We start from the raw sequence: 25,147 nt of genomic DNA, 5'->3' as shown, positions 1-25,147 counted from the left end.
CTAAAAGCATCCTTGGGTAAAGGGCTTTCAAGTTTGTTCAAATGAAGGGCCATGCCGCCTTCAAAGGGGACATAATCGCAAAAATAGGGTGGGATCAGTTAAAAATCTTCTTCTCAAGAAGCACTGGACCAGAGGAGCTGAAAGTTTCATGAAATCTTCCTGACATAGTGCAGATTCAAGTTTGTTCAACTCGTGACCCCCGGGGTTAGGTTGGGACCACAATAGGGGATCAAAGGTTTATATAGAAATATATAGGGAAGATTTTTAAAAATCTTCTCAAGGACCAATGTGCCAGAAGAGCTGAAATTTATATGAATGCTTCCTGATATAGTGCAGATTCAAGTTTGTTCAAATCATGGCCACTCGGGGGTAGATCAGTATGATTAAAACCAGATCCTGAGATTCGCTCACTTAGATCGCTACACTAGGATCTGACGTAACCCCATAGGGGGTCATGTCCGCATGACCTTTCGCTTGGAATATTCATGAGAACTATCAGCCAGTCAGATTGCGCCATACAGACAATGATGGCTATTTAGGCGGTTCCTGGCAATTCGTAAACAAATTGCTGTAATCTCTCCCACGAAGTTTATTCCACACTGTAAAGTTGTATATTCTCGCATAACGAATTTTAAACTTTCGCAATAATGCCTAATCTATTCCGTTCATTCAAACAACAAAACGTACGATATGAAATATACCCAAATTAAATTAATAGTGAATTCAGATTTATGTATGAATAGGGACGGGTACGAATTGAATAGTTTTCAAGATGGTTTACTTAAATATAACGCGAGGAATATAACGCCAGTCGACGTAAACGGTGCATTGTGACGTCGCATCTAGCTGCGATATGTTTTCTTTCAAACCAAACAATCGCAGCCATTTTCCTTGAATTGTGAACTCCATGGGATTTTTTAGCGTTTGAATGAAAGAAAACCCACAGAGAATACAGAAGTTGTTTAAATCGCATGTTTTGACAGGTGTGCAACCGTCTGTCAAACGCGCAGCCATTTTTGTTTTTTGTTTTTGTGTGCATCTCTAATGTAAATAATGACACAAAGGTTCATGGGAGAAAAATTATCGTTGGTATAAATCGACAGGGTCACTTTGATTGACTTAACGAAAGGTCATGCGGACGTGATCCTATATGGGGTTACGTCAGATCCTAGTGTAGCGATCTAAGTGAGCGAATCTCAGGATCTGGTTTTAATCAGATTGGGGGTAGATTGGGGCCACAATAGGGGATCAAAGTTTTACATAGAAATATATAGGGAAAATCTTTAAGGACATGCGGGACAATGTGGCCAAAAATAACTCGTCAATGAATATTTTTTCTTTTTTTCATGAAACACCATCAGGATGTCCTGTACAATGTGTATAAATTTCATGGCCACTTTCTAGGTATACAAGGCAGATAATAAGCTTTGAATTACCCCCCTTTTCGAAAATTGTGAATTTTACAAGATTATTCCGATTTTCAATTCAAAAAAATAATTTGATGGAATTTTTATCTATATCTTTTACAATAATTTTTAGAATATATGTAAAATATAAAATATATAATAATAAAATGCTTAAACATAACCATATAATAAGAAATTGGGAAAATTTAAGGATTTGGGGTGGAAATTGGTACTCAAAAACAGAGTAGTCCAGATACTAAATGAAGCACTGCTCAAAAACTTGTCAATGCATTTTTTTGCAAACACTGCAATTAAAAGCTATTCATATACCCAACTTCCTGTAGAAATATGAAGGGGTGAAGCTAATCTTGATTTTGAGGTAGGCGTCCTTGAAGTTATACATTGATATGTTCACTTGGAGTTAGGTTTGGCGAAATATTTGTTATTAATAACTTTCAAGCTTATATTCTTTTCATGTACAACTACTGTTAAAAGTAATGGGGGGTGGGACAGTCTCAATTTATTTGCACTACAAAATAAAATTTAAAAAAAGCTTATTGTCAAAGACGGGGGGGGGGGGGGGGGGGGCTAATTCTTCGTGCCTGTTTTGGAATACATTGTTAGAAACTATATTTGTTTTGAACCTATTGAAATATTTAGAATTTAATATACAAGTATATATTAAACATGGCTTCGAACAAAACGTCTAGTCTAGCTCTAAACAATACATCTTCTTTCAAACCACGGGTTAGGTCTAGTTAACGTCAATATGAGCTACTATTTCCTTTACTATATCAACAGCATTTCCGCGGCCATGGTAGCTAGTGTCGCTTGATTCGATCGTCTTCATGCTATTTTTCAAGGTATTTATGTATCGCACATGTTGTGACTTTGCACCTTTTTCTTTTTCACATGTCTGCTTCTCGCATAAATTCCGACGTGTGTCATATTTTTTAAATTAGTTACCATTTCCGCAGCAGTGTTTCGTAAAGTTAGTAAAAATAATTTGGAATATGAAATAGTTTCAGAAATAAAGCGTACTTATGAGAATGCTTGCAAAAATTAAACATTCCTAGTATGAACGTTAATATTTGACCAAAAGTAACGATTGTCGTCATAAGGGGGGGGGGGGGGGGGTATGTACGTTTCCCAAGCAAGATTCGGAGAAATGTGTGTCCAGTTCTAGTTTCACACTACTATAGTAAATATCAACAAACGATCATCATCTTACACTTGCACTGAGTCATTGTTTACAGACGGTTGACTTTCTTTTTGTAAATGCCTAGAGATGCAAATTGCATGTGCATGTAGGAGCGATTTCGGTGACTTGTAGGCTATACTATCAAAATTATTGTGGCGCATACTATACATATATATAATATATGCAATGTATATATATGAAAAAGAGACTTGTAATCACTATGAAATAAAATGAAAATTATCATTTGACAAGAATTCATTTAACAGATTTACACAAAACACTTGACAGCGGTAGCAAATTACAACAAAATATGATGACATTTTCCCCGCGATACAACGTCGTGACGTACTTTTTTTTATTATGACGTCGTATAGTGTGTCTGTACAGTATTGTGATTTTTCTCGGGAAGCTTAACTACGCTGCGTCCGGTTCTAAATTTATAATAAATTCGCAACCATCACGTGATCATCGTCCCGCATATCCTTAAAAATCTTCTCAAGAGCCAATGAGCCAGAAGAGCTGAAATTTATATGAAAGCTTCCTGACATAATGCAGATTCAAGTTTGTTCAAATTATGGCCCCCGGGGGTAGATTGGGGCCACAATAGGGGATCAAAGTTTTACATAGAAATATATAGGGAAATCTTTAAAAATCTTCTCCTCAAGAGCCAATGAGCTAGAAGAGCTGAGATTTACATGAAAGCTTTCTGACATAATGCAGATTCAAATTTGTTCAAATCATGGCCCCCGGAGGTAGATTGGGGCCACAATAGGGGATCAAAGTTTTACTTAGAGAATAAATAGAGAAAATATTTAAAAATCATCTTCTCAAGAAGCAATGAGCCAGAAGAGCTGAGATTTACATGAAATCTTCCCAACATAGTGCAGATTCAAGTTTGTTAAAATCATGGCCTCCAGGGGTAGGTTGGGGCCACAATACGGACTAAGGTTTTACATGCAAATATTTATGGAAAGTCTTCAGATATAAGCCAAGGTAACTCAGGTGAGCGATGTGGCCCTTGGGCCTCTTGTTAGAGATTAATAGCCTTAAGTAATCCGTTTTGTAATAAAGGGTCACACCGGAGATTCCGAGTGGTTAAAGATTTATTTCACGAACTGTTTCATCCATTTGCCATGACAACGAAGATGCGGAGCAACTGGTGTGTTAAATTTGATTCTAGTTTCATATTTCATAATACAAGTATATATATGATGAAAGTCAAAACAATAAAATAAATAAGGCATTAGACATGTTTCTGGTCTGTACACATTGATTCTTTATGCAAGAAACTTTCACAGAAAATAGGCATTTTACGTCGTCTGCAAACTTTTATGTCAAATGCAGCATTATTGAAAATTTATAACACTGTTATATTTCCTCATTTTAACTATTGTTGCACAGTTTGGTGCTCAGGCAAAAACAGGGTTTTTATTGACAGACTTTTTAAGTTACAGAAAAGGGCAGCCAGAATTATATTGAAGGTGAAAGTAACTCAGACTTCTACAGCTGATATTTTTAGTGTTCTTAAATGGATGCCTGTTCATGATTATTTAGTATATAGAAAACTAGTGCTTGTTTTTAAGGTTCTTAATAACATGACACCAGAATATATGAACGTTTTTAATTTTGTCAGCCAAGTTAGTTCCAGAACAACAAGAAGTAGCGATAGTGGCATTTTATATTTACCAAAAGTTCGAACTGAATATTATAAACGGTCTTTTAAGGTATCCTCCACAATTTTATGGAATCAGTTGCCCAAGTCTGTCAGAAGCTGTGGTTCTATTACATCTTTTAAATCAGCATATTTGCAGCATCGTTTCTCAAATGAGTGATATATGGATGTGATGTATATGTATGTGTGTATGTATGTATATATGTATGTGTGTGTATGTATATATATGTATATATATATATATATATATATATATATATATATATGTATATGTATATATATATATATATATATATATATATATATATATATATATATGTGTGTGTGTGTGTGTGTGTGTGTGTGTGTGTGTGTGTGTGTGTGTGTGTGTATATGTATATATGTATATATATATATATATATATATATATATGTGTGTGTGTGTGTGTGTGTGTGTGTGTGTGTGTGTGTGTGTGTTTATTTTCCCCCCAGTGATATCGTGTGTGTATTTTATGTATATATTTTATATTATGTTATCTATTTTTCCATTCTCTCATTTATCTGTCTGTGAATATGTTTTATACAGGACCACAATGTAAACTAGTCATTTGTACTAATTGTGCTATCCTGTCTAAATAAAAGAATTTATTATTTATTATTATAATCATAAAGTAAAGAATTAGAAAAAGTTGATCATACCTGTAAAACTGTACAGAAATTTATATATTTCTAAATACACGTTCTTTAAATATCGTACATGTTATAAAATTAATGTATTAACAGTATCCAAACACTGCATGCATATGTTGATCGAAATGTTTTGAGCTATTTCAGCTCATCTTGTCGGAATGCTCTAGTAAACTCACCTTATCGGAATGCTCAAACTAACTCACTTTATCCGAATGTTCGAGTGAGCTTATCAAAGTTTATTTGTCGTCTGTTAACTTTTCGTATTTTCGACTTCTCCAGAACCACTGGATCATTTTCAACCAAACTTGTCATAGAATACCATTAGGCGTATGAAATGAATCAATGTTGTCTTTACGCAAAAGAAGGCTTACTTTTTTCTTTTACCCCAATAAATATAAGACAATGGTTTGTCAAATTTGTATACAAGCATTGATTCAATTTTGTCGGGTCATGACACGCATGGCTAGACAGGTGCAAAAATGTTTATTTTCAGTTTTACAAAGGAATTTACAGGTATAGGATATGATTTTCAATTTTATAAAGAAATTTACAGGTATAGAATATGTTTTACAGTTTTACAAAGGAATTCACAGGTATAGAATATGATATTCTAATGAACTGTAGGGCTCTACTGAATTGCATGCATGCTCCCGATTTATTGATTGATTTTTGTCCAATCAAACCAGACCTGTAACGGGTTTATGATATGGTATATACAGACAAAACCTAAACTCTTCTCCAAAAGTACAAATCTAACATCTATCACGTATCATCATGTACATGTAGCTGTTGAATTAGAACAGATCGGGACAAACCTTGAGGTTTAAAGCCCGGCGTATGAGTATAAATGGAAATACAACTTCGAACAGAAATAATCAATTAAAACACATGTATGAAAGACCCTCATTGTCCCCCTAGTCAAACAGGAAGTAGGCAGAGCAGAGATACACAGTGCATGATGTGAACGTAAACATATCGGGGTAAGTGATACTCATTGTAAGTTTTATTTCTCTGTACACGTATGTCTTAAATCATAAAAATGCGCGAGTAATTTCATGTGTAATCAAACAACAATATGACACACTTAGTGATTTGGGGAAGTTGAAGATGCAAACATAACGTTTATATACAAAACCGAAACAAGGAAATTCGCACCGAAACCTTGTTTCTTTTTTAAATTTCAGAACAAATGTATATATACCAAAATCGAATGCTAAATGTAGGATATAAGTAATGGTCCGTATTGAATATGTGTGTTATTTACAATTGAACTCAACTTTCGTTTTCAGTAAGAGGTACTAAAGGGAAAATGATAGACCCAGCGATATTTGCCTTTTTAAAAGATGACAAAGGAGAAAGGTATAATTTTACTGTCATAACAGGATGAACACTTAAATGAAATATTAAACTTATCCAAATTGGATGAAATGCAAATTGTTATTCAGTCATTAAAGTTTTAAAAATACTTTATTTTTGCTTCAGAACAGTTCGAAATTGGAAGAAGTTTTCTATGAATTTCTATCAAATACAAAAGTGATGGTTTTAAAAGATACTTAGATAAGAGAATAGTGATATATGGTTAGATAAAACTGCTAAAATTTATTTTCGCTGCACGTCGTGTAGATTGGTGTATCAGACAGATCTCCAATATTCATTGCAGTGCATTCCTCCCTTTCATAGTAAACCTATCGTATAAGTTGGTATTGATGCTGGAAGTACAAAACTCGATTATTTCAATAATCTGTCCTTGAAATATTGAAAATGTTAAGAAAGAAGATTCGAGCGACTATAAAATATAATGAATATTATGTGTATGATGAATAAAATCGATGAATATTTTACATTCCACATTTGGTAGTCCAACATGTACTCAAAGATCCATTCCAAACGACGGAATTCTTCAAAATTACGTGCACGCTTCAGTTTTAAGCGCATTTAATATCGCGGTCAATGAGACGCATTTATTTCAGTTACCGTACCTGGATTCCAAACCTGGATTCCAAAAATACATCGCATGATCCAGCCAATGTTCTACCAAATCCCCATCAATAGCTCTGATGTAACTATCAATTGTTGCGAATGAGAAAATTAAGACATATTTTGTCACAACATATGCAAGTAATGGATTCTCAAATATCTAAAAGAACTTTTTAGTAAATTTGAAATTGCATATCTTTTCAAAAATCGTCAGCACCAAAACGTATTTTCAATACGTTACACCGTCATTCCTCAACGTGAATTAAAGATTATGCTTTTTGACAACACAGACAGCTGATTCTTCAATAAAACTGGAACTTGGAGATATTCATAGTTTGTGATCAGTCATCCAAACAATTACTTTGTTAAACATCACAGTCTTCCATATCTGCTTCATATTTGGATATTTTATTGAACATAGATATATCGACTACATATTGCTCCTTTTACCTAATCATGATATAGGGATCAAGGCGGATATGTCCGATCGACATGAGGTGCTTACTACTCCTAGACCGCCAGTAAGTGAGAAAGTTTCCCAGTTTACTTTCGGAAGGTCGGTGGTCTCTTCCCAGGTACATTGTATCTGGGTTATCTCTTCCACCAATAAAAACTGGGCACCACCAGATAACTGAAAAATTGTTGAGTGTGGCGAAAAACATCAATCAATAATACTCCTAAGCACCTGATCCTACCTCTGGTATACCCAGTGATCCATGCTCGCCCAACTCTTAATTTTCTATTCCTTATAAGAGTTATGAGATTGACAACTGTTCGTAAAACTTCACCTTTTCAAAGTAACAACTCAACTTTATGATAAACGGGATGACTTCAGATTCTCCATTGTCAACTTTTCATATTCATGAAGTAATAACCCATTGTCATCTGCAGATGATGTTGTTTTGTTTTTTTTTATCTCTCAACTGATTCCATATGAGCATGTTCCGCTTATGATCAAGTTTTAAACTGAGGCAGGCTAGTTACAAATAAGTTGATGATACAGGGGTTTCAACGGTCTTGTTTGGAGTCAGAATTTCGCAAATTCTATTCTTGTTATAGCGATCTAATTTACAAATGCCAACTGTCGTTAGGTCGAATGCTCTCTGACGTGTTTCATACCAATTGTTATGCCGCTCTTTACCTACTAATGTTGTCTACAGACCGCTCAGTTTACCGGATCAAAATACAGGGCTTGCGGCAAGTGTGACCAGTCAAAAGGTGATGTTTATTCCTGCTAAGCACCTGATCCCACCTCTGGTGTCCAGGGTTCTATCGTGCTTTTGATGATCGATGTTTTTGTAAGATTTGTGAAATTAATCACTTTGTGTTATCTTTGCTTTTTCTTTCAAACTTATCGATTCGATATGTTACAGTTAAGTCGAAATGAAATACACAATAAGGTCTTTCATATTTGCTTCGTATTTCAATATCGTACTGAACGTGGATATTAACGGCAAACTAACAACTCAGTGTTATGACAAACGGGATGACATCAGCTTTTCTATCGTCAACTTCCCATTTGTATGTAACAATATTCCATTATATGCATAACGTTTTCCCTTTCAACTCAAGACCTTGTTCTGTGTATGATCAATATTTTAATAGTCCTGTTTCAAGTCCACATTTCGCAAATTCTATGGTCGTTATGATAGTCTAATTTACAAATATAAGATGTCATTTGGTTGAATGCTGCCTGACCTGTTTCATACCAATTGCGAAGGCGTTCTTTGCATACTGATTTTGTCTACGGATTACTCCTTTTACACGATCTAAGTATAAGACTCACAGATGATCGTGGAAAGGGGATGTTTACTCCTCCTAGGTACCTGATGCCACCTTTGGTATGTTCAGGGTCCATGTTCCTTATCTTCACATTTTTATTACTCTGATTATTTGATGAAGATAGAGGGGCGATGGCATATGTGACCGGTCAACAGGGGATGCTTAAGCCCCCTAAGCACCTTATATTACATATTATGGTATTTCCTGGTGTCCGTCTTTACCCAACGTTCAACTTCATATTACTCTCAAAACAGGTCAGCTACATTGTAATAAGGATTACAATTGGTGCACATAGTAATTCCAACATATTCTTGGAAAACCTGATCTTAAAAGACTACTTAGATATTGTCAATGAGGAACTCCAGTATTTTTAATACGAATGTCAGAATACTTATGCATAGAATTACAATGGTATTTAAAAGAAATATTTTTGGAAGATTGTTCACAAGATGTATGAACATTTCCCAGCTCCATTTTTGCTGACAAAGATACTTTCTTTAATATATAAAGGAGACTCTTTAATGTATCCTGAGAAATGGTATAAATTGTTGCAAAGTCGTACGTTTTGATGCCGTTGATTCTGGAAAAGATCTGTGATTTCAAAATTACTAAAAAAAAAAAAAATTTGGAATCTTTTTTCTTTAGAAAACACATTTGATTTACACCTCTTCTTGTATAGGTTATGGCACAATGCGATAAAGTTTCTCCTTCACAGCAATAATTTTATCATGAGGAGTAAAGATAGGGGATTGGTAATATATTTACTGGATCCTCCAATGTATCTGTAAATTTTTTGTGAAGTTTTAGAATCTAGTATAGGCACGGTAACTCATTAATTTGTCCCATTCACAGAAATATTAATTGTTTAAACTGAAGCGTGATGTTGAAGAATGTCGTGTTTGAAGGCAAACTTATAGGATGAAATAGATTTGTGGAATCAAAGCCAAGTCGTTTAAAACTACAGTTGTAAATGTGAACGTTACAAAAACAGACAATGTTTTACTATCTTTATCAGCAGGAACTAATCCATATTTCTCATGTAACATAAATTGATATTTCTTCTAAACAAAGAAGGATAGGTGTTATGCATTTTTGCATCTAATGCGATATTCCAATATTCCTTTTTATCTATTCTGACTCATTTTTACCTTGAGTAAACGTTAAAGAGCCTTTGTTCTAAATTTTTCGTATTATTCAGATTTCTTCGTATTCGTTCATTTTCTCTGCTTATTGGAGTTTCGGTATACATGTATGAATATTTAAGCCAAATATCGGTTGGCGTTGAGCACTTAAAGTTTCAGACGTCAGTATATAAATATGTCTCATAGGAAGACTAATGAAAAAGTGAAGGTAACGAACAATGATCAATCTCATAATTCCTATCAAGAAAGGTGAAGATAACGAACAATGATCAATCTCATAACGCCTATGAGGAATATAAAATTGAGAGTCGGGCAAACACGGATCCCTGGATATACCAGAGGTGGAATCAGGTGCCTAGGAGTAGTAAGCATCCCCTGTCGACCAGTCACACCTGCCGTGAGCCCTATATCTTGATCAGGTAAACGGAGTTATCCGTAGTCAAAATCAGTATGTAAAGAACAGCGTAACAATTCGCATGAAACATATCAGATAACATTTGACCCAATGGTCGGCTGTATTGGCAAACTAGATCATTATAACGACCATAGTATTTGTGAAACATTGCTTTCAAAGGAGACTGTTTAAACCCTTGTAATATCAATCTGTTTGTCTCAATAGCCTGTCTCAATTTAAAAACTGATGATACGCAGAACAATCTCTTGCGCATCGAATCAGTTGTGAGGCATAAACACCATATGCAGGTGATAATGGAATATTGCGACATAAATATGGGAACTTGACGATGGAAAAGCTGAATTCATCCCGTTTGTCATAAAGTTGAGTTGTTATTTTGCCGTTACTATGTGGAGGACTATGTGTTCTCTTTTATTTCAAGTTCACAGGGATATATTGAATCAACATATGTTAATTTGTTAATAGATAAAACGTCGTCAGTGTATCTTAATGGCGAGTTGAAGGCCACAGTAAGAGCTGTTTTCTTCTCATGTAGAATCTCTTAATTTCCTATAAAGAATAATACAAAATCAAGACTAGGGGATGCCAGAGGTGGGATAAGTTACCTAGTAGGAGTAAGCATCCCTTGTCGATCGGTCACACCCACTGTGAGTCTTATATCTTGATCAGATAAACGGAGTAATCTGTAGTGAAAATTTGTGTGTAAAGACCTACCTAACAGTGGTATGAAACACATCAGACAGCATTTGACACAACTTTGAAAAAGCCCATTGTATAGAGTGAAAGGTGAAGATAACGAACAGTAATCAATCTCATAACTCCTATAAGCAATGCAAAATAGATAGTTAGGCAAACACGGAACGGCCTAACAATCGGTATGAAACACGTTAGACAGCATTTGACCCAATGATAGGTTGTATTGACGAACTAGATCGTTATAACGACCATAGAATTTGCGGAATGCTAACTTAAATCGAAACTGTTGAAACCCCTTTACCATCAACTTGTTTGGTAGTAGCTTGTCTCGATTTAAAAATTGACTATACGCAGAACAAGTTTTTGCGTACGAATCAGTTGAGAGATATAAACACCATATGCAGGTGATAATGGAATATTGCTACATAAATATGGGAAGTTGACGATGGAGAAGCTGAATTCATCCCGTTTGTCATACAGTTGAGTTGTCAGTTTGTCTTAATGTCTACTTTCAATAAAATATCTAAGTATGAAGCAGAAGTGGACGACTCTGTGGTGTCTTTTATTTCGAGCTCACAGGGATATATCGAATCGACATTAACAGAATATAAATGATTACAATTTGTTTTAACCTCGGGAGTATTAGTTTATAGTACTGGAGTACGTGAGGTCATCAATTTGAGTATTTTAGCGGAAGGTGAATTTAATGCGCTGTTTACGTTAATTATCATGTACACTTTAAGTATCCTCTTCACAATAGGTTTACCTCTTGGATGATGTCCCTTCCAACAGAATGGAGAAGATACACGTCATCTAAGCAAAAACCTTTTAGGTTTGTATTGTACATAATACTACTGTTTGTGTTTTTATAAAGATAATATTGTCTTCATGTATATTTCATAATTAATTTAGCAATATGCTCATGAAACAAGACATATTCACTGTGTCATTGCATTATATTAAACACTTTTTATCATTTAGGGAAGGTCTAGGGAAGTTCCATACAATATACATCGGGTATCTGCAGCATAGAGAGAAGATGGAAAAAGCCCTTAAGTAATTTGAGTACTAACAATAAAAATACCCAGGGGTTCGTGTTTGCCCTACTCTTAAATGTGTATTCCTTATAGGATTTATGACTTTCATCATTGTTCCTTATATCTACTTGTTCATTCATCTCATAAATCATGACGTCATTACTTATTGGTACCCATACAAAAAAAGTAGGTAGGTGAACTCTCTAAACAATTGTTTATAGGAGAGTGATTATTGAATCCTTAATACGTGTAATTAAAGTTGGCAACTTTATCACAAACTTGATGGAGTGATACGTATTTTTGTAATTGTAAAGAAATATACATGTATAGCGTGTATTTAGATTAAATTACAGTATAGCGGAGTCATAATTTGGGTTAGTGGTTGGATATCATATCGCCAATATTTGTCTGCAATCACAATTTTGTATTGCAGTGTTTTAGGTTAAAAGTTTGAAATGTGCTGGGGGTTTTTGTCAGCTGTTTCTGACGACAATAAAGTGTTTTACAGATAAGTGATTAACACTACACTAATCTAGAATATATTTCACTAAAATTATTTTATGCTTATGCGCTAGAAAATAGCCATATTCTACAGTCGTAAAAAAAAGCTAGCCATACGCTATTTGTTTTATCAGTACTAGTGATGGAAACGGTCAAGGTAACAATAATCTTATGACTCCTATAAGGAATACAAAATAGAGAGTTGGGCAAACACGGACCCCTGCATGGACCCACCAGAGGTAGGATCAGGTGTCTAGGAGTGATAAGCGTCCCCTGTTAACCGGTCTAAACCGATGTGAGCCATCTATCTTGATCAAGGGTAATCTGTAGTCAAAATCAGTATAAAAAAACAGCCCAACAATTTGTATAAACACGTCAAAGAACATTCGGCCTTACAAGCTTAATTGCAAATAGGATTTTGATAACGACCATAGAATTTGTGGAATTCTGACTCCAAACTATACTGTTGAAACCCATGTAACACCGACTTTAATATTTGTCAGTAGAGTGGTTTGGTTTAGAAATCGATCATGCGCAGACTATACTTTCACGTATTGTATCAGATTGGGTAGATACGCACCATATGAGGTGTGTGATAATTCACAATTAGGGATTCATTCTTTCTTGTTTCTGTAATGAACACTAATTGTGTCACGTGGGGATCCGGGTTAGAATAGATCATAAGTACCATTTGCTTGTCGTAAGAGGCGACTAAATGTGGCGGTTCTTTGAATGAGGCCCCGTGTCACAACAGGTGTGGTACGATAAAGATCCCTCCTTGTTCAAAGGCCGTTAGCGCCGAGCAAAGGCCTAAATTGTGCAGTCCTTCACTGGTAATGGTGGCATCTCCATATGAGTAAATTATTCTCGAGAGAGACGTTAAACAATATGAAATTAAATCACAAATTGTATAGTTTGGATTTATTACAGGGTCAAGTCTGATATTCACCAATCCCATTACGTTTGGGATATCGATGATGCAAACTTTGACAATTTTATTTTAAAACAAACACAACCACAGGAAGCGAACATTAGACAAGGAGAAAAAGAAAGCGATCTTCAAAGGTAATCTCTTCTAAACATTATATTCATTGATCAACTCATTCATTTCAAACAACAGAATTCATATTTCTCACAGACTGAATACAAGAAAAGATTATACATAATACTGGGAAATGCTGGTGCTATGTCATTGAAAAACGTTTCATACTACCGAGTGATACATATTTTGTTGAATCAGACGACAGATTAGGGCAAAAATAAAATGAAATGCAAGTCTCTTTTATCTACATGTACATGTATATATTGATTGCTTTTAACTTCATCCTCGTTACAAGGTTGTATTTACAGGGCTCTATTTGAATGTATGAATAATTGTTTGGCTGTAAAGAAGGAGTTAGTGGAACTGTCTGACAAAGTTGCGGTTAATAATGGGTAAGAAATACTGCACAAGAACTATACAATTGATAGACATCACAATGTCTTTCAATGAATTCAGCATACCGCATGCAACATATGTAAATGATAAGTTTATTTAAGTAGACCATTACATATAAAATTAGAGAAATCTCAATCAAATGTAACACTGTGTGGGAAGGTGTTCAAAATCTGCAAAACCTTGCGCATGATAGCAAAAGATAACGACCACTTTAATCAAAATGAAGCAATATTTAAACTAACTGATAATCATACACATTTGACACTAATCCATTTTTTCCCTATCTATGAAAATAGTGTAGTATAGAATTCATGGAACGGTTACCCTTGTTTTCTATGCATTGATAATATTCTTTTGTCATATACTAACATCTTTTAACCTGTAAAAATATCTTCAGAAAACCTACTACACTTCCATTGAAGAAATGGCTGAACTTGCATGTAGAAGTCAGACGTCTGATTAAGAGGGAACCAGCGAACGCATTACCGCAAGTGTCACATTTACCCTAAGTTTTGTATACTTACGAAGGTTGTTCGATATGTAATGTGTATTGTATTACAGCGCGATAACGCTTTGTAAGATTTCGTGGATGATGATACTCTTGAATAGCTCTATTCAATACCTTTCCAACGGTATAAACACGAGCCTTCAGGTCATAGTTTTAAACTTATAGTCATTTCAATAGAGCCAATCGTTGACCACTGTCGTAAATATGGTTGGGAAACGGGTTGAGAATATTGAAGAAATTAAAGCTTATATAAAAGTTTGCACAAAACTCGATCATTCGGTAATGCAGATTTTTACTGAATTAGGGGGAGTTTATGGGTCTGATAATGCATCTTATGAGACAGTTCGTAGATCTGGAGAAAGACATATCTGACTAGCACAGAGTCCGTCAAAGATGCAGCAAAATCTGGCCGACCTGTGACTGTAACAGGCAAGGCAAATGTCTCAAAAGGCAGGGAAATGATTGAAAATGACTGCAGATACACGATTCGTGATATTGCCAAAGATGTTGGCATATCGCTATCGCGAGTGCATTTCATTTTGAAACGTATTTTGAAAGTACGAAAAATTTCTGTCAGATGGATACCGTATATACTGACAGATGACCAAAATCGGTTACGAGTAGAAACCGCTAAGCAATTGTTCAAAATGTTTCCCAAATTCAATCAAAGACAATTTGCAAACATTGTTACTGGTGACGAAACATGGGTTCACTATTTCGAACCAGTAAGAAAAATTGGAAACAAAATATGGCTAACGAAACACTGTAGAAGGCCTACAGTTGCCAAAAGAACCATAAGCACAAAGAAGGTTCTTTATTGCATATTCTTCTCATGTGATGGTATAGCCTTACAAATTCCGGTGCTGAAGGGCAAAAGTGTTACAGCTCGGTATTACCGAGATGTTATATTAAAAAAGCTCAAGAAATATTATCATAAACGACGCCCTGTGTCAGGATTTAGGCATGTTCGTCTACTTAATGATAATGTTCCCTCATATACGTGTACATCTGAGCTTGTGAAGCAATTTTTGAAGTCGGAGAAGGTTACCGTCTTGTCACACCCACCATACTCTCCAGATCAAGCCCCATGCGACTTTCTCCTTTTACCAAAACTTAAAAAGTTCTTATCTGGTCGTCATTACAAGTCCCAAGAAGTCCTTGGCTCAGCCATCAGTCAGTGCCTCAGAGGTCTACTTAAATCAGCGTACCGTGACGCATTTCAGAATTGGATTCAGAGATTGAAATTATGTATTTCAAACCGCGGAGAATACTTTGAAGAGATGTAATGTTCATTTCACTATTTGAGTCGAATGCTTTTGATATATCGTACAATGCACATCCCTCGTATATGATGATTTATATAAAAATTATTGAAACCTCACAGAGCTAACAATGTCATTTAATCGAAGACATGTTATTAACTTTCTCATTTCAGATATGTTATCGACCTTTTCTGCCATTCAACAATAACAAATCAAAGGTAACAAATGAAGGAGGGGGACGTCTGGATTTGTTTGTCTTCCTGTCTTGCGGTTACTATGTATTTCTAACCATTTCAACAAGTTTTTACAGCATTGGTTATTAATAATTCAGAGCCTCTTCAAGTGATTCAGTGTTTATAACTTTAAAGACTTTAACTTCACAACCGGGACGCCCAGGTTCGAATCCAACGCCGCGTCTAACTTACTATATGTATGTTTAACATAAGTAGTGACTATCCTTCACCAGGTAGTCGGCGTTATATGTTAATGCCACTGATCGTTTGGATTTGCGTTAAAAGCAGATGTACCGTATTACAATAGCCGTTGGCACCTTGCATAAATTAATTAAATATGAGTGAAAAATGATCGAACGAGAAGTAAAACAAAACAAAGTGTATATGTGGCATAGTAAGTGAATTTCTAAGTATCCCTCAAGTGAACCATAAGCGATGTAACTTTCACTTGTTCCCATGTGTAAACACTGTATTTCAAATCTATATATATATATATATATATATATATATATATATATATATATAGGAACACTGTTCATACCCAACTTGTGTAAAAGGTCATCTAATTTCATGTACCCTAGTTGACATATGAGTACGTTCTGAAAGGCTGTATTATAATTTCGATGGGTGTACTTCGCCTCTAGCTGTGGTTTCGTGTACACAACAGGAAAATCCGTCGTTACCTATGAAGTACCACATCCAGGGAGCTGCGGATCAATCTAATTAACAATGAATTGTGTTGACGGAGGTTTTTTTATTATAAGGGGAAAAAGATCTTTGTTGAGTTTCAGAATACTGATATCTCAATCCTTTTCTATGAACATCCTGACATTACGTTTTGAATTATCTTGATACGGTATAGTAAATATATAGGTGTTTCTTTTACAACTTTTCAGGATTTTGAAAGAAAACGTGTCATTGAAAGAAGAAAACAAGTCCTGGAAAAGGTACAGAGATTTAAATAAAACCCAAAGCTTTAAGTAACGTATCACGACTTTCATAGAAAAAACAATTGATACTGTATGATGAATGCATTCAATAAAATGAGAACTAAAGTGGACAATATTGACTTAACGAAAACAGGAAAATGGGGAGAATTTGGATGTAGAAGATTATGGTGTTAATCATTTATTACATCTTTTCAGATTGGAAGAAGACTTTTACAAATTACAGAAAAGAAATTTCGAAATCCAAGAGTAAGCATAATTATGTCAAACATCTCTTGTTAAAATCTGAAAAGATTAAGACAATTTCTTTTCTACGTTTTTAATGATAACGTGATTAATAAACTATTAGCAATTCTTAGCATGTTGGTCACTTTTGAATTGTTTTTAAGAAAACGTGCAAAAGAAGTTGAAGAACTCAACTGCGTAAAACAAGAACTGGATAAAGCAAAACAACAACTGGATAAAGTAAACAAAGACGCAATCCGCCTATGGAAGGAAAAGGAACATTACCTGAGGGAACTGAGGGATACCAACATTAACGAACTGAGAAATCAGATTGGAGCGGAGCAAGCAAAGGTGTCGGAACTGACAAAGAAATGCCAGGTCATTTCGAAAGAGAAAGAACAGCTACTTACAAGGTTGACATGACACATAAAAATGTATTAAAGCACTTTCAATCGTTTTCTACAAATAATACATCATACTTTAACACCTGTATAGTTTACGATCATCAATCAAAAAGTTTTTACTCAAGTTAACTATAATTCAAGGTTTTTCCTACAGTCAGTTTGTAATATTCCTTTTGAGTACGTATTTACTAAAAAAAAAAAAGAAGAATTTCTTAAAAAAAAGATATAGAGACAAATTTTCGGAATCTGAAAATAAACCAAAACATCAAAGTTCTTTTTAAAAGTGAATACAAACATTCACATTTTTACTGTAGTTAACTAAGTTAACCATAGTATCAAAGTTTTTACTTAGAAAATAAATGGCCATTTTAAATGCATATGTGGGCTATGAAACGAGGCGGTCACGTGATCAAATCCTGTGAGACTTGATAGGCTTTTGTTATTCATTACCTACGTGTGCATTTGAGACAAACAGGCAAGTTAGGAATATGACATTAATAACACGTCGTACATCGTGATCATGTGGTAATTTTCCTAGTTACGCCTGTGTTCACTGGTTACCGATTGCAGATCATGGTTTTGCATTTTGCTTGGGGGGGGGGGGGGTGTTGCTGAGAATATCTGTCGTCATTGTTCTATAAAAGAGGATGTTGATATCTAACTTAAGTGCGTTTTAATTTTCCGATTGATTTGATTTGAGCATGAAGAAAATTCGATCGAGAGACAGACTTACCTTCCAAAAGGAAGCCTAAGATGTTGTTTTACTATGACTTTTTTGTTGCAAAAAATAACCTAGACTTCGTTTCTAACTTGATGATAGATTCCTGTTACACTCAGATTTTGTTTTATGTAATCCATATCTTTGCTTCGAATCTACACTTGACGTTATGATTTCAAACATTCCTAAAACGTCATTTAAAAGCGAAGCTAAATGTTTCATTGGTAAGGCCCTGTGCGCTTACCATAGGTCTAAACTGTGGTGATTCACTTACAACAGGTGACGTGTCATGAGTTCAAAATTCTCGAAAAGGACATAAAACAAACAAACAAGAGAGAAAGCCATACATACAAGCATATGCCTCTATGTGTAACACTTCGCCTAGAGTGATGACGTCTTGATATCAATGGACAAAAATTCAAAATGTATGCAAGCACTATTTTACTTGTGACACGCAATTTGATTGGCTGTACACGCTGAAAACATTTCGTTTATATTTTGTATAAATGTAACTTGGTATGGGGACACACCCCCTTGACAAACAAGATGGCACTAAATTTTCTTTTTATTTTCTAAATTTACATTACATCATAGAACACTGTTAAGTTGATAGGTATTCGAACTATGAAATTGAAAATCAACGTGATTTATCGTTCACAATAAAATAACATATTGTCTGCCCCCCCCCCCCCCCCCCCCCCCCCCATTATTTCTAAACAAAACGTATAGCCTTTGTTTACAATTAGGCTACATAAACCTCAAAGGTAAAAATTCAAAAACAAACTCTGATTTATACAACGATGTCATATGTGAAATACTAAACAATATATCAAGTATTTGCGAAATTGCTGTTTCATTATACTTGGGGATGGAGTTGCTTGATCCGCCTATCGAAGCATAAAATGCGTCATGAATGTCTACAGTGTAACAGATGACGTAATGTCTCATCGATTAACATGTGAATCGCTATCTGTGAATTGCTTGCATAATTTACTATGTCGAATTTAATTGGTGACAATGTTACATGCTATGGTAAGTCACATTGTAGTTTAAATCTTTTAATAAATATAGAAAAGCATTTTCTGGTGCATATAGCTTACGAAGTTTAAGCTATTAAACAAGCGCCAGCTGTAAAAACGATTTCAAAGTATATCTTGGACTGCGAAGTAAACATCAGGCCTAAATAACCTACACATATATGTAACCTACGCATATCTTCTGTTATCAAAAGTTGTTACAAACTCCATCATACGTTTTAAAATTTGATAAATAAAGTATACATGCTCGGGTATGCGAAGAACCAAGATGGCTTCCTCAACGGTTGACATTTCGTCGGTATGTTGCTAAGCGAATCCTTGCGCGGTGCAATCAATTTCTATTTACTATTTACGAAATAAAATTTAAAATTGTTTGCATCTTTTAGTGTTGGAATTGAATTATATATAAGGAATGAATTTAATTCTTTTATACGATATAAATCGGTTTGGGGCAGTTTACGCTTCGCGGTTTATAAGCGTAAATCGCCCTCAAACCAGTTTATATTATTTAAAGCAATACAAGCTGTAACTGACGGTATTTTTTCAACTATCCAATTATTCACCAAATAACACCTACCGATATAACTAATATAATCCCCAAGATCTGAAGAATAATTCTGCAAAAATAAACAAGGGAATATTGTTTGAGAGCACACCTACAATGAGCGTTTCGTATAAACCGCCATTGTGTCGTATACACGGACATGGGAACGATGATTGCCGAACATAATCGTGTTGCTGAGAACGAGGCCATATACAAAGACGGAAACTGACGCGAGTAACTACACGTGTCGTTTCTTTTAAAATATTATGTTGTTTCATGAATGACTAGAAATACTATGTAAGTGTAAAAAGGTAATAATTACGCAAATGTGCCACTCAAATGAAATTTTGATTGTGAATTTTCTATAAAATTGGCATGTTAAATTGTTTACAAATCTAACACGTGCTCAGTGCCTCTCTTTCGCTTTTTCCGAACTGGTGACCTCCAAGGTCAATGCACATCGGAGGTTACGAGCAGGAATTACTGACAGGATGACAATGATTCATGAATTAACATTTTTTGCTAATTTGACGGGTTTATTGCTTCAGATTCACTCTGATTCTATTAAGTTATATATATTCAATCACATATATGTTGACTATTTGTTCTTTTATTTTTTGATTTATTTACCGACAGTTACAGCTTGTATTGCTTTAAAAAAAATTAATTTCATTCCTTAACCCTCTCTCTACCGTATCGGTCAATATGACCGATAGCGCGTAAAAACAGGGCTACGCAAAAGGAGTGTCTATAAATCTTTGAAACTACGGACGTAATATATATGTTTTATATATCATATTTTTGGAAATTTTCTATATTTTTTAACTATGCAAAAATCAATTGAATAAATAAAGCCATTAAATTAGAAAAAGCATTTAAAATGAAAGATGGCTTCGTCTAAATATGACGAAATGCTTTGTCACAAGGCCATTTCCCCCCTCGCTATGATTTTTTTTAATTTTCCCTATGAATGCAATATTTTTTATATTTTTGAAAAGCATATATTCCCTGCTTTCAGTACATATAAAAATTAATTTTAATGCCTGGCAAAGTTATAAGAAAATAGCAATTTTTTGCACATATACGTTGTTTTACGATTTTATTTCTCAATGTTTAAAATGATCGGCGTTTTATTTATATTTATATATGGAAATAGGGAAAAGTAAATACATCCTGTAAAAGTAGATGAAATGTTCTTTTTGATGGACCCTTATTCATATTATAATTCTCGGTAGTTTTTATATTACGATAAAATGAAATTGGGACATGTTTCGCGGTTTTCTTAAAAATTAGCGACAAATCGACGTTGCTAACAGCAATCGACGCGCGTCGCACAATAAAGTGGTGAAAACTATTTGTATTGTCCTCTTTTAGTAAATTCAGTACCTGTTGATACATGTCATATGCCTACCCCAAATCGTGATCCATGCAGATTTAAATCGATTTAAAAATACTGTCATTTAGTCTTTAAAAACCTCTAAAATGTGCCGGTAGAGAAAGGGTAAAAATGTGCTATGGTGATAGTTTTACCAGTCATTGATAAATCTAAAAGTAAGTCTAGGATTTTATCAAAATAAAGATTTCAGTTCTATCGAATGTATAGCTTTATACAGAAATCACTTTATGTACGGGAAAACAATAATATAATTTTTATGTCCCCGAGATCGAAGATCGCTGGGCATATTGTTTTTGTCCTGTCTGTCATTCTGTCTGAAACTTTAACCTTGCTAATAACTTTAGAACAGTAAGTGCTAGAGCTTTGATATTTTACATGAGTATTCCTTGTGACCTTTCCGTTGGTACTAAACCTTTGGCCTTGACATTTGACCTACTTTTAATTGTTTTTGTTTTATTACATTGGTCATGATTTCTAAATGGTAAATATTAGAGCTTTCATATTGCACATGAGCATTTCTTGTGACAAGATTTTTCTACTGGTACCAAGATATTTGTCCTTGTGACCTTGGCCGTCTTCGGAATTGACCATTATCAGGGGCATTTGTGTTTCACAAACACATCTTGTTCTTCATTCAGAGCCTCTAAATATGTTGTTTTAAAGTAATATTAATAACAAAAGTTTATAAACCTTATTTTTCTGTCATTAAAATAGAAAATCACAAATTTGTAACAAAAATTTTCGACACCATATTGACAGTTACTATTGCTTTAATTCGTTGATAAGTCTTATCCAAGGTCTATAGCCAATACATTTACATAGTAGTATTCTTTTCTGATATGCTGATCTATTTGTATCGTAGATTAAGCGAAGTAGCAGGAGCAAAATTGAAGAGCAATAACCCCGCCATTACAGACCTAAGTGATGAAAATAGACCACTCAAGCTAGCCGAAAAATTCAGCCAGATATACGACGACGATTGGACCGATTCTCTAGAAGAGATAACTAAAATTGGAGTAGACGAAGAGACGTCCATCAGCTTTCTATTACGTATTGTGATGGTATGATGATATAAATGTTACAAAGTAATCATCTTGTGGTGCTATGTTGTTCTAAGCTACATTATTATATTACTCCATTACAGACTGCTTTCGAACTTTGCTCCAGATCACAGTTCGCTTGTTTCGATTTAAGTGACTGCCAGAAGGTGATATGGTGTGACGAGAACGTGAAACAGCATGTAAGCATCGTATCATATTTCTATATATACATTCCTGTATGTACCTCACACAGAGCTTTCTTTGAATGCACATGTTTACGTTTGACTTATACAGGTATTGCACGAAATTAAATTGTCAGATGCTGCAAGGCTAGAAATGGAAACTAAGATCAAAGAATGTAGACACGCTAGTCGAAAAGACCTCATTTCTACAATGCAAATGGTAATGTAAATTTGTAGTATGTGTAATAACCTTTTTAAAATCCACATGACTGCTATTATTCACAATCCTTGTGGGTACGTGCACATTTGCTTAGGACGACATCGTTATATTTTACTGTTCAAGTTAATGTTCTCAAATATGTATATTTTTTCGAAAGAAAAACTCCTGTAGTGAATTCTTGCTCCACAGTTTTGTTTTTCTTTCTAGAGATTTCAAATTATTTTGAAAGACATGGTATGTGACTTTGTTAGGAAACATTACGTCAGCCGACCACCGTTGAAAAAGCCAAAACTAAACCAATCGAAAGTTGAAGATATTGAAGTAAACGAAGGCGAAATGAGGAAAAACGCTAGTCATGCAGATTCTGAACATAGCATGAAACGCACAACTTCGAGATCTTTGTCTGTTGAATGCAAATCAGGTATCAACAATGAGATTCCAACTGATGAAAATTGGGTATTTACCAAAACATTTTCCTCACCTAAGCTTGGCAAGAAAGACGAATACAGACTCACACAATCAGCAAGAGGAGATTTCCTGAAACCTTGTTATGAAAATTATAAAGAAGAAGGATTCTCTCTGGAAAGAGCAGAAATTGAAAAATTGTTCTTTGATCCAATGAAGAGCAAAACAGCTTCAGAAAATACACTAGAGGATTTCCCAAAGACCAATCATTTTGCTAACAGTTGTGTCGAAATATGTTGGTTAATGCAACTGATACAGCCACCCGTACACCTGAGCGCCAGAATTCCAGAAAACAGAGAAAGGAAGCAAGATGTATTCAAAGATGTATTCAAAGCATATACAAAATCAGGACAGATTATCAATTACATTGTATGGCCAGCGATGTATTTACATAAAGATGGGTCTCTGCTTTCAAAAGGCGTAGCACAGCCCAAGTGAAATATTTCAAACTTCCAAAAATATTACTTTGAAAGATTGCCTGTGTTGCAAGGATCACTGAGCATTTCACATCAGGTTATGATAACTAGAGAATAGTACCCGTTACCAGAACAATAAGTGGGTACTCTTACACTGCGTGGGAGTTATTGTTTTGCATGTATATCATTAACATATCATTTATTCCTTTGCATCTTCATTCAGTTTGGACAGTTTAAATGTTGCAGACAGTGATGTTGTCACACTGTATGACCCCTGTGTCTCCAAACCTTACAAATAGTATGCCATATAAAGGGCGGGTGTGACCGGTCATGAAGGGGAAAAGATTACTCAAATGAAAGATTTACAGAATCGCTTTTAGTTTGGCATAGTTGTAAAACGTGAGTCTGCACGTCTGTGTCCAGTTCGAAGTTCCTCAAAAAAGTTGTACTTCGATTAATCACATTAAAAGACTGGCATAGCGTGGTAATTTGATATCCCTTTTATTGTATGTATGTGTTTTATTCAGAAAAACAACCATGTTATATCTATTTACAACATGTGATTAACAAAATGCAAGACGTGGTGGCAACAGTGACTTTAGCAGAAGGTGATGGGTAAACAGTTTTTAAATCAACAAAAAGTTTAATAAATACATGAACATATCTAACAATTTCCAATAAATTACCATTGAAACCATACGGCGAATCGGTGAGTGAAATTTGCACGGTCGATCAAGCGATGTGGCGCGCTGTTATTGGAACGATTGTACACCATCAGCAACTCATTTAAGATTTCGGAATCTTTGGGTTTCCGAGTTGTAGAGTTCCAATGACCACGGGGTACCACGCTATCACCACCACTATGTGGTGTACTCGTAACTGTGCAGAGGTTTAGATATATTGATGCGTTATTTTACACATTTTCAGTTGTTGTTCCCCATCTTCCGTTTAAGAAACGATAGCTGCTTGTAAATTGAATTGTAAAACTTCAAATGATTCCATCTTGTACTCAAGATTTTACTACTGTAGTGAAGTCATTGACAGACCACGTGTTGTTGTTTGTAGAAGGATTCGCGTGAACAGCCATTCAATCTGATTGGTCAATGGTACCAGCGGTATTGTCGTTTACTGTGTTTGATATGCAAACTAATGTTCATTTCATTGAATCCAAACAGCCAATCGACGAGTAATACGGTAATCATTGTATGGAAATTTCACACGCTCGGTAAAGCGAACTGTCAAGCTGTTGTTTGAATAATAGTAGTTGTGTTGTAAAGAGAAATGCTTCAGAACTCGGTGGGATTCTGCACAAATTAATTTTAGGTCACCTGAGTAAACTCAATTTTTCAGCGTCTGTCGTCGTCCGGAAACAAATGAACATTTTAGCTTCTTGTTAATTTCCATTCCATTTTTATTTCAAATTTGGTATGAAGCATTGTTGGTACAAGGGTGGCATAAATTGTAAATTTCAGGACTCCTGCATCCCCTAGGTCCTTAGGGACAGGGCAAAACTGCCGAAAAGTGACAGACATTCAATATTCTTTTTCTCTACAATTGCACATCTAAAAGAAAAACTAAACACAGTGATGTAGAACAGGCAGACATCTACCAAGT

The 25,147-nt window shown here is 34.9% G+C and overlaps 1 protein-coding gene across 4 annotated transcripts; it reads left to right on the top strand.

Annotated features, from left to right (window-relative positions):
- The first annotated feature begins 5,843 nt into the window (after positions 1 to 5,843).
- Positions 5,844 to 24,230, top strand: LOC125678386 (uncharacterized). Of its 4 annotated transcripts, none has more exons than XR_008800792.1 (15): positions 5,844 to 5,928; positions 6,238 to 6,307; positions 11,721 to 11,792; positions 11,942 to 12,016; positions 13,429 to 13,563; positions 13,849 to 13,932; positions 14,334 to 14,423; positions 15,880 to 15,924; positions 16,836 to 16,886; positions 17,085 to 17,135; positions 17,276 to 17,524; positions 22,073 to 22,271; positions 22,355 to 22,450; positions 22,570 to 22,652; positions 22,860 to 22,948. XR_008800792.1 is itself a non-coding variant. In XM_056157464.1 (15 exons), the coding sequence occupies exons 2-15, from the start codon at positions 6,258 to 6,260 to the stop codon at positions 23,553 to 23,555; spliced, it is 2,001 nt and encodes a 666-aa protein (XP_056013439.1). In that variant the 5' UTR covers positions 5,846 to 5,928; positions 6,238 to 6,257; the 3' UTR covers positions 23,556 to 24,230. The 4 variants fall into 4 exon arrangements, 3 of the variants coding, with proteins under 3 accessions (XP_056013439.1, XP_056013441.1, XP_056013440.1); XM_056157464.1 differs by having other exon boundaries at positions 5,846 to 5,928; positions 22,545 to 22,652; positions 22,860 to 24,230; XM_056157465.1 differs by having other exon boundaries at positions 5,885 to 5,944; positions 22,545 to 22,652; positions 22,860 to 24,230.
- The last annotated feature ends 917 nt before the right edge of the window (positions 24,231 to 25,147 follow it).

The sequence above is a fragment of the Ostrea edulis genome, chromosome 2, assembly GCF_947568905.1.
Source record: "Ostrea edulis chromosome 2, xbOstEdul1.1, whole genome shotgun sequence".
Taxonomy (NCBI): domain Eukaryota; kingdom Metazoa; phylum Mollusca; class Bivalvia; order Ostreida; family Ostreidae; genus Ostrea; species Ostrea edulis.
This window is presented reverse-complemented; position numbering and strand designations above follow the sequence as displayed.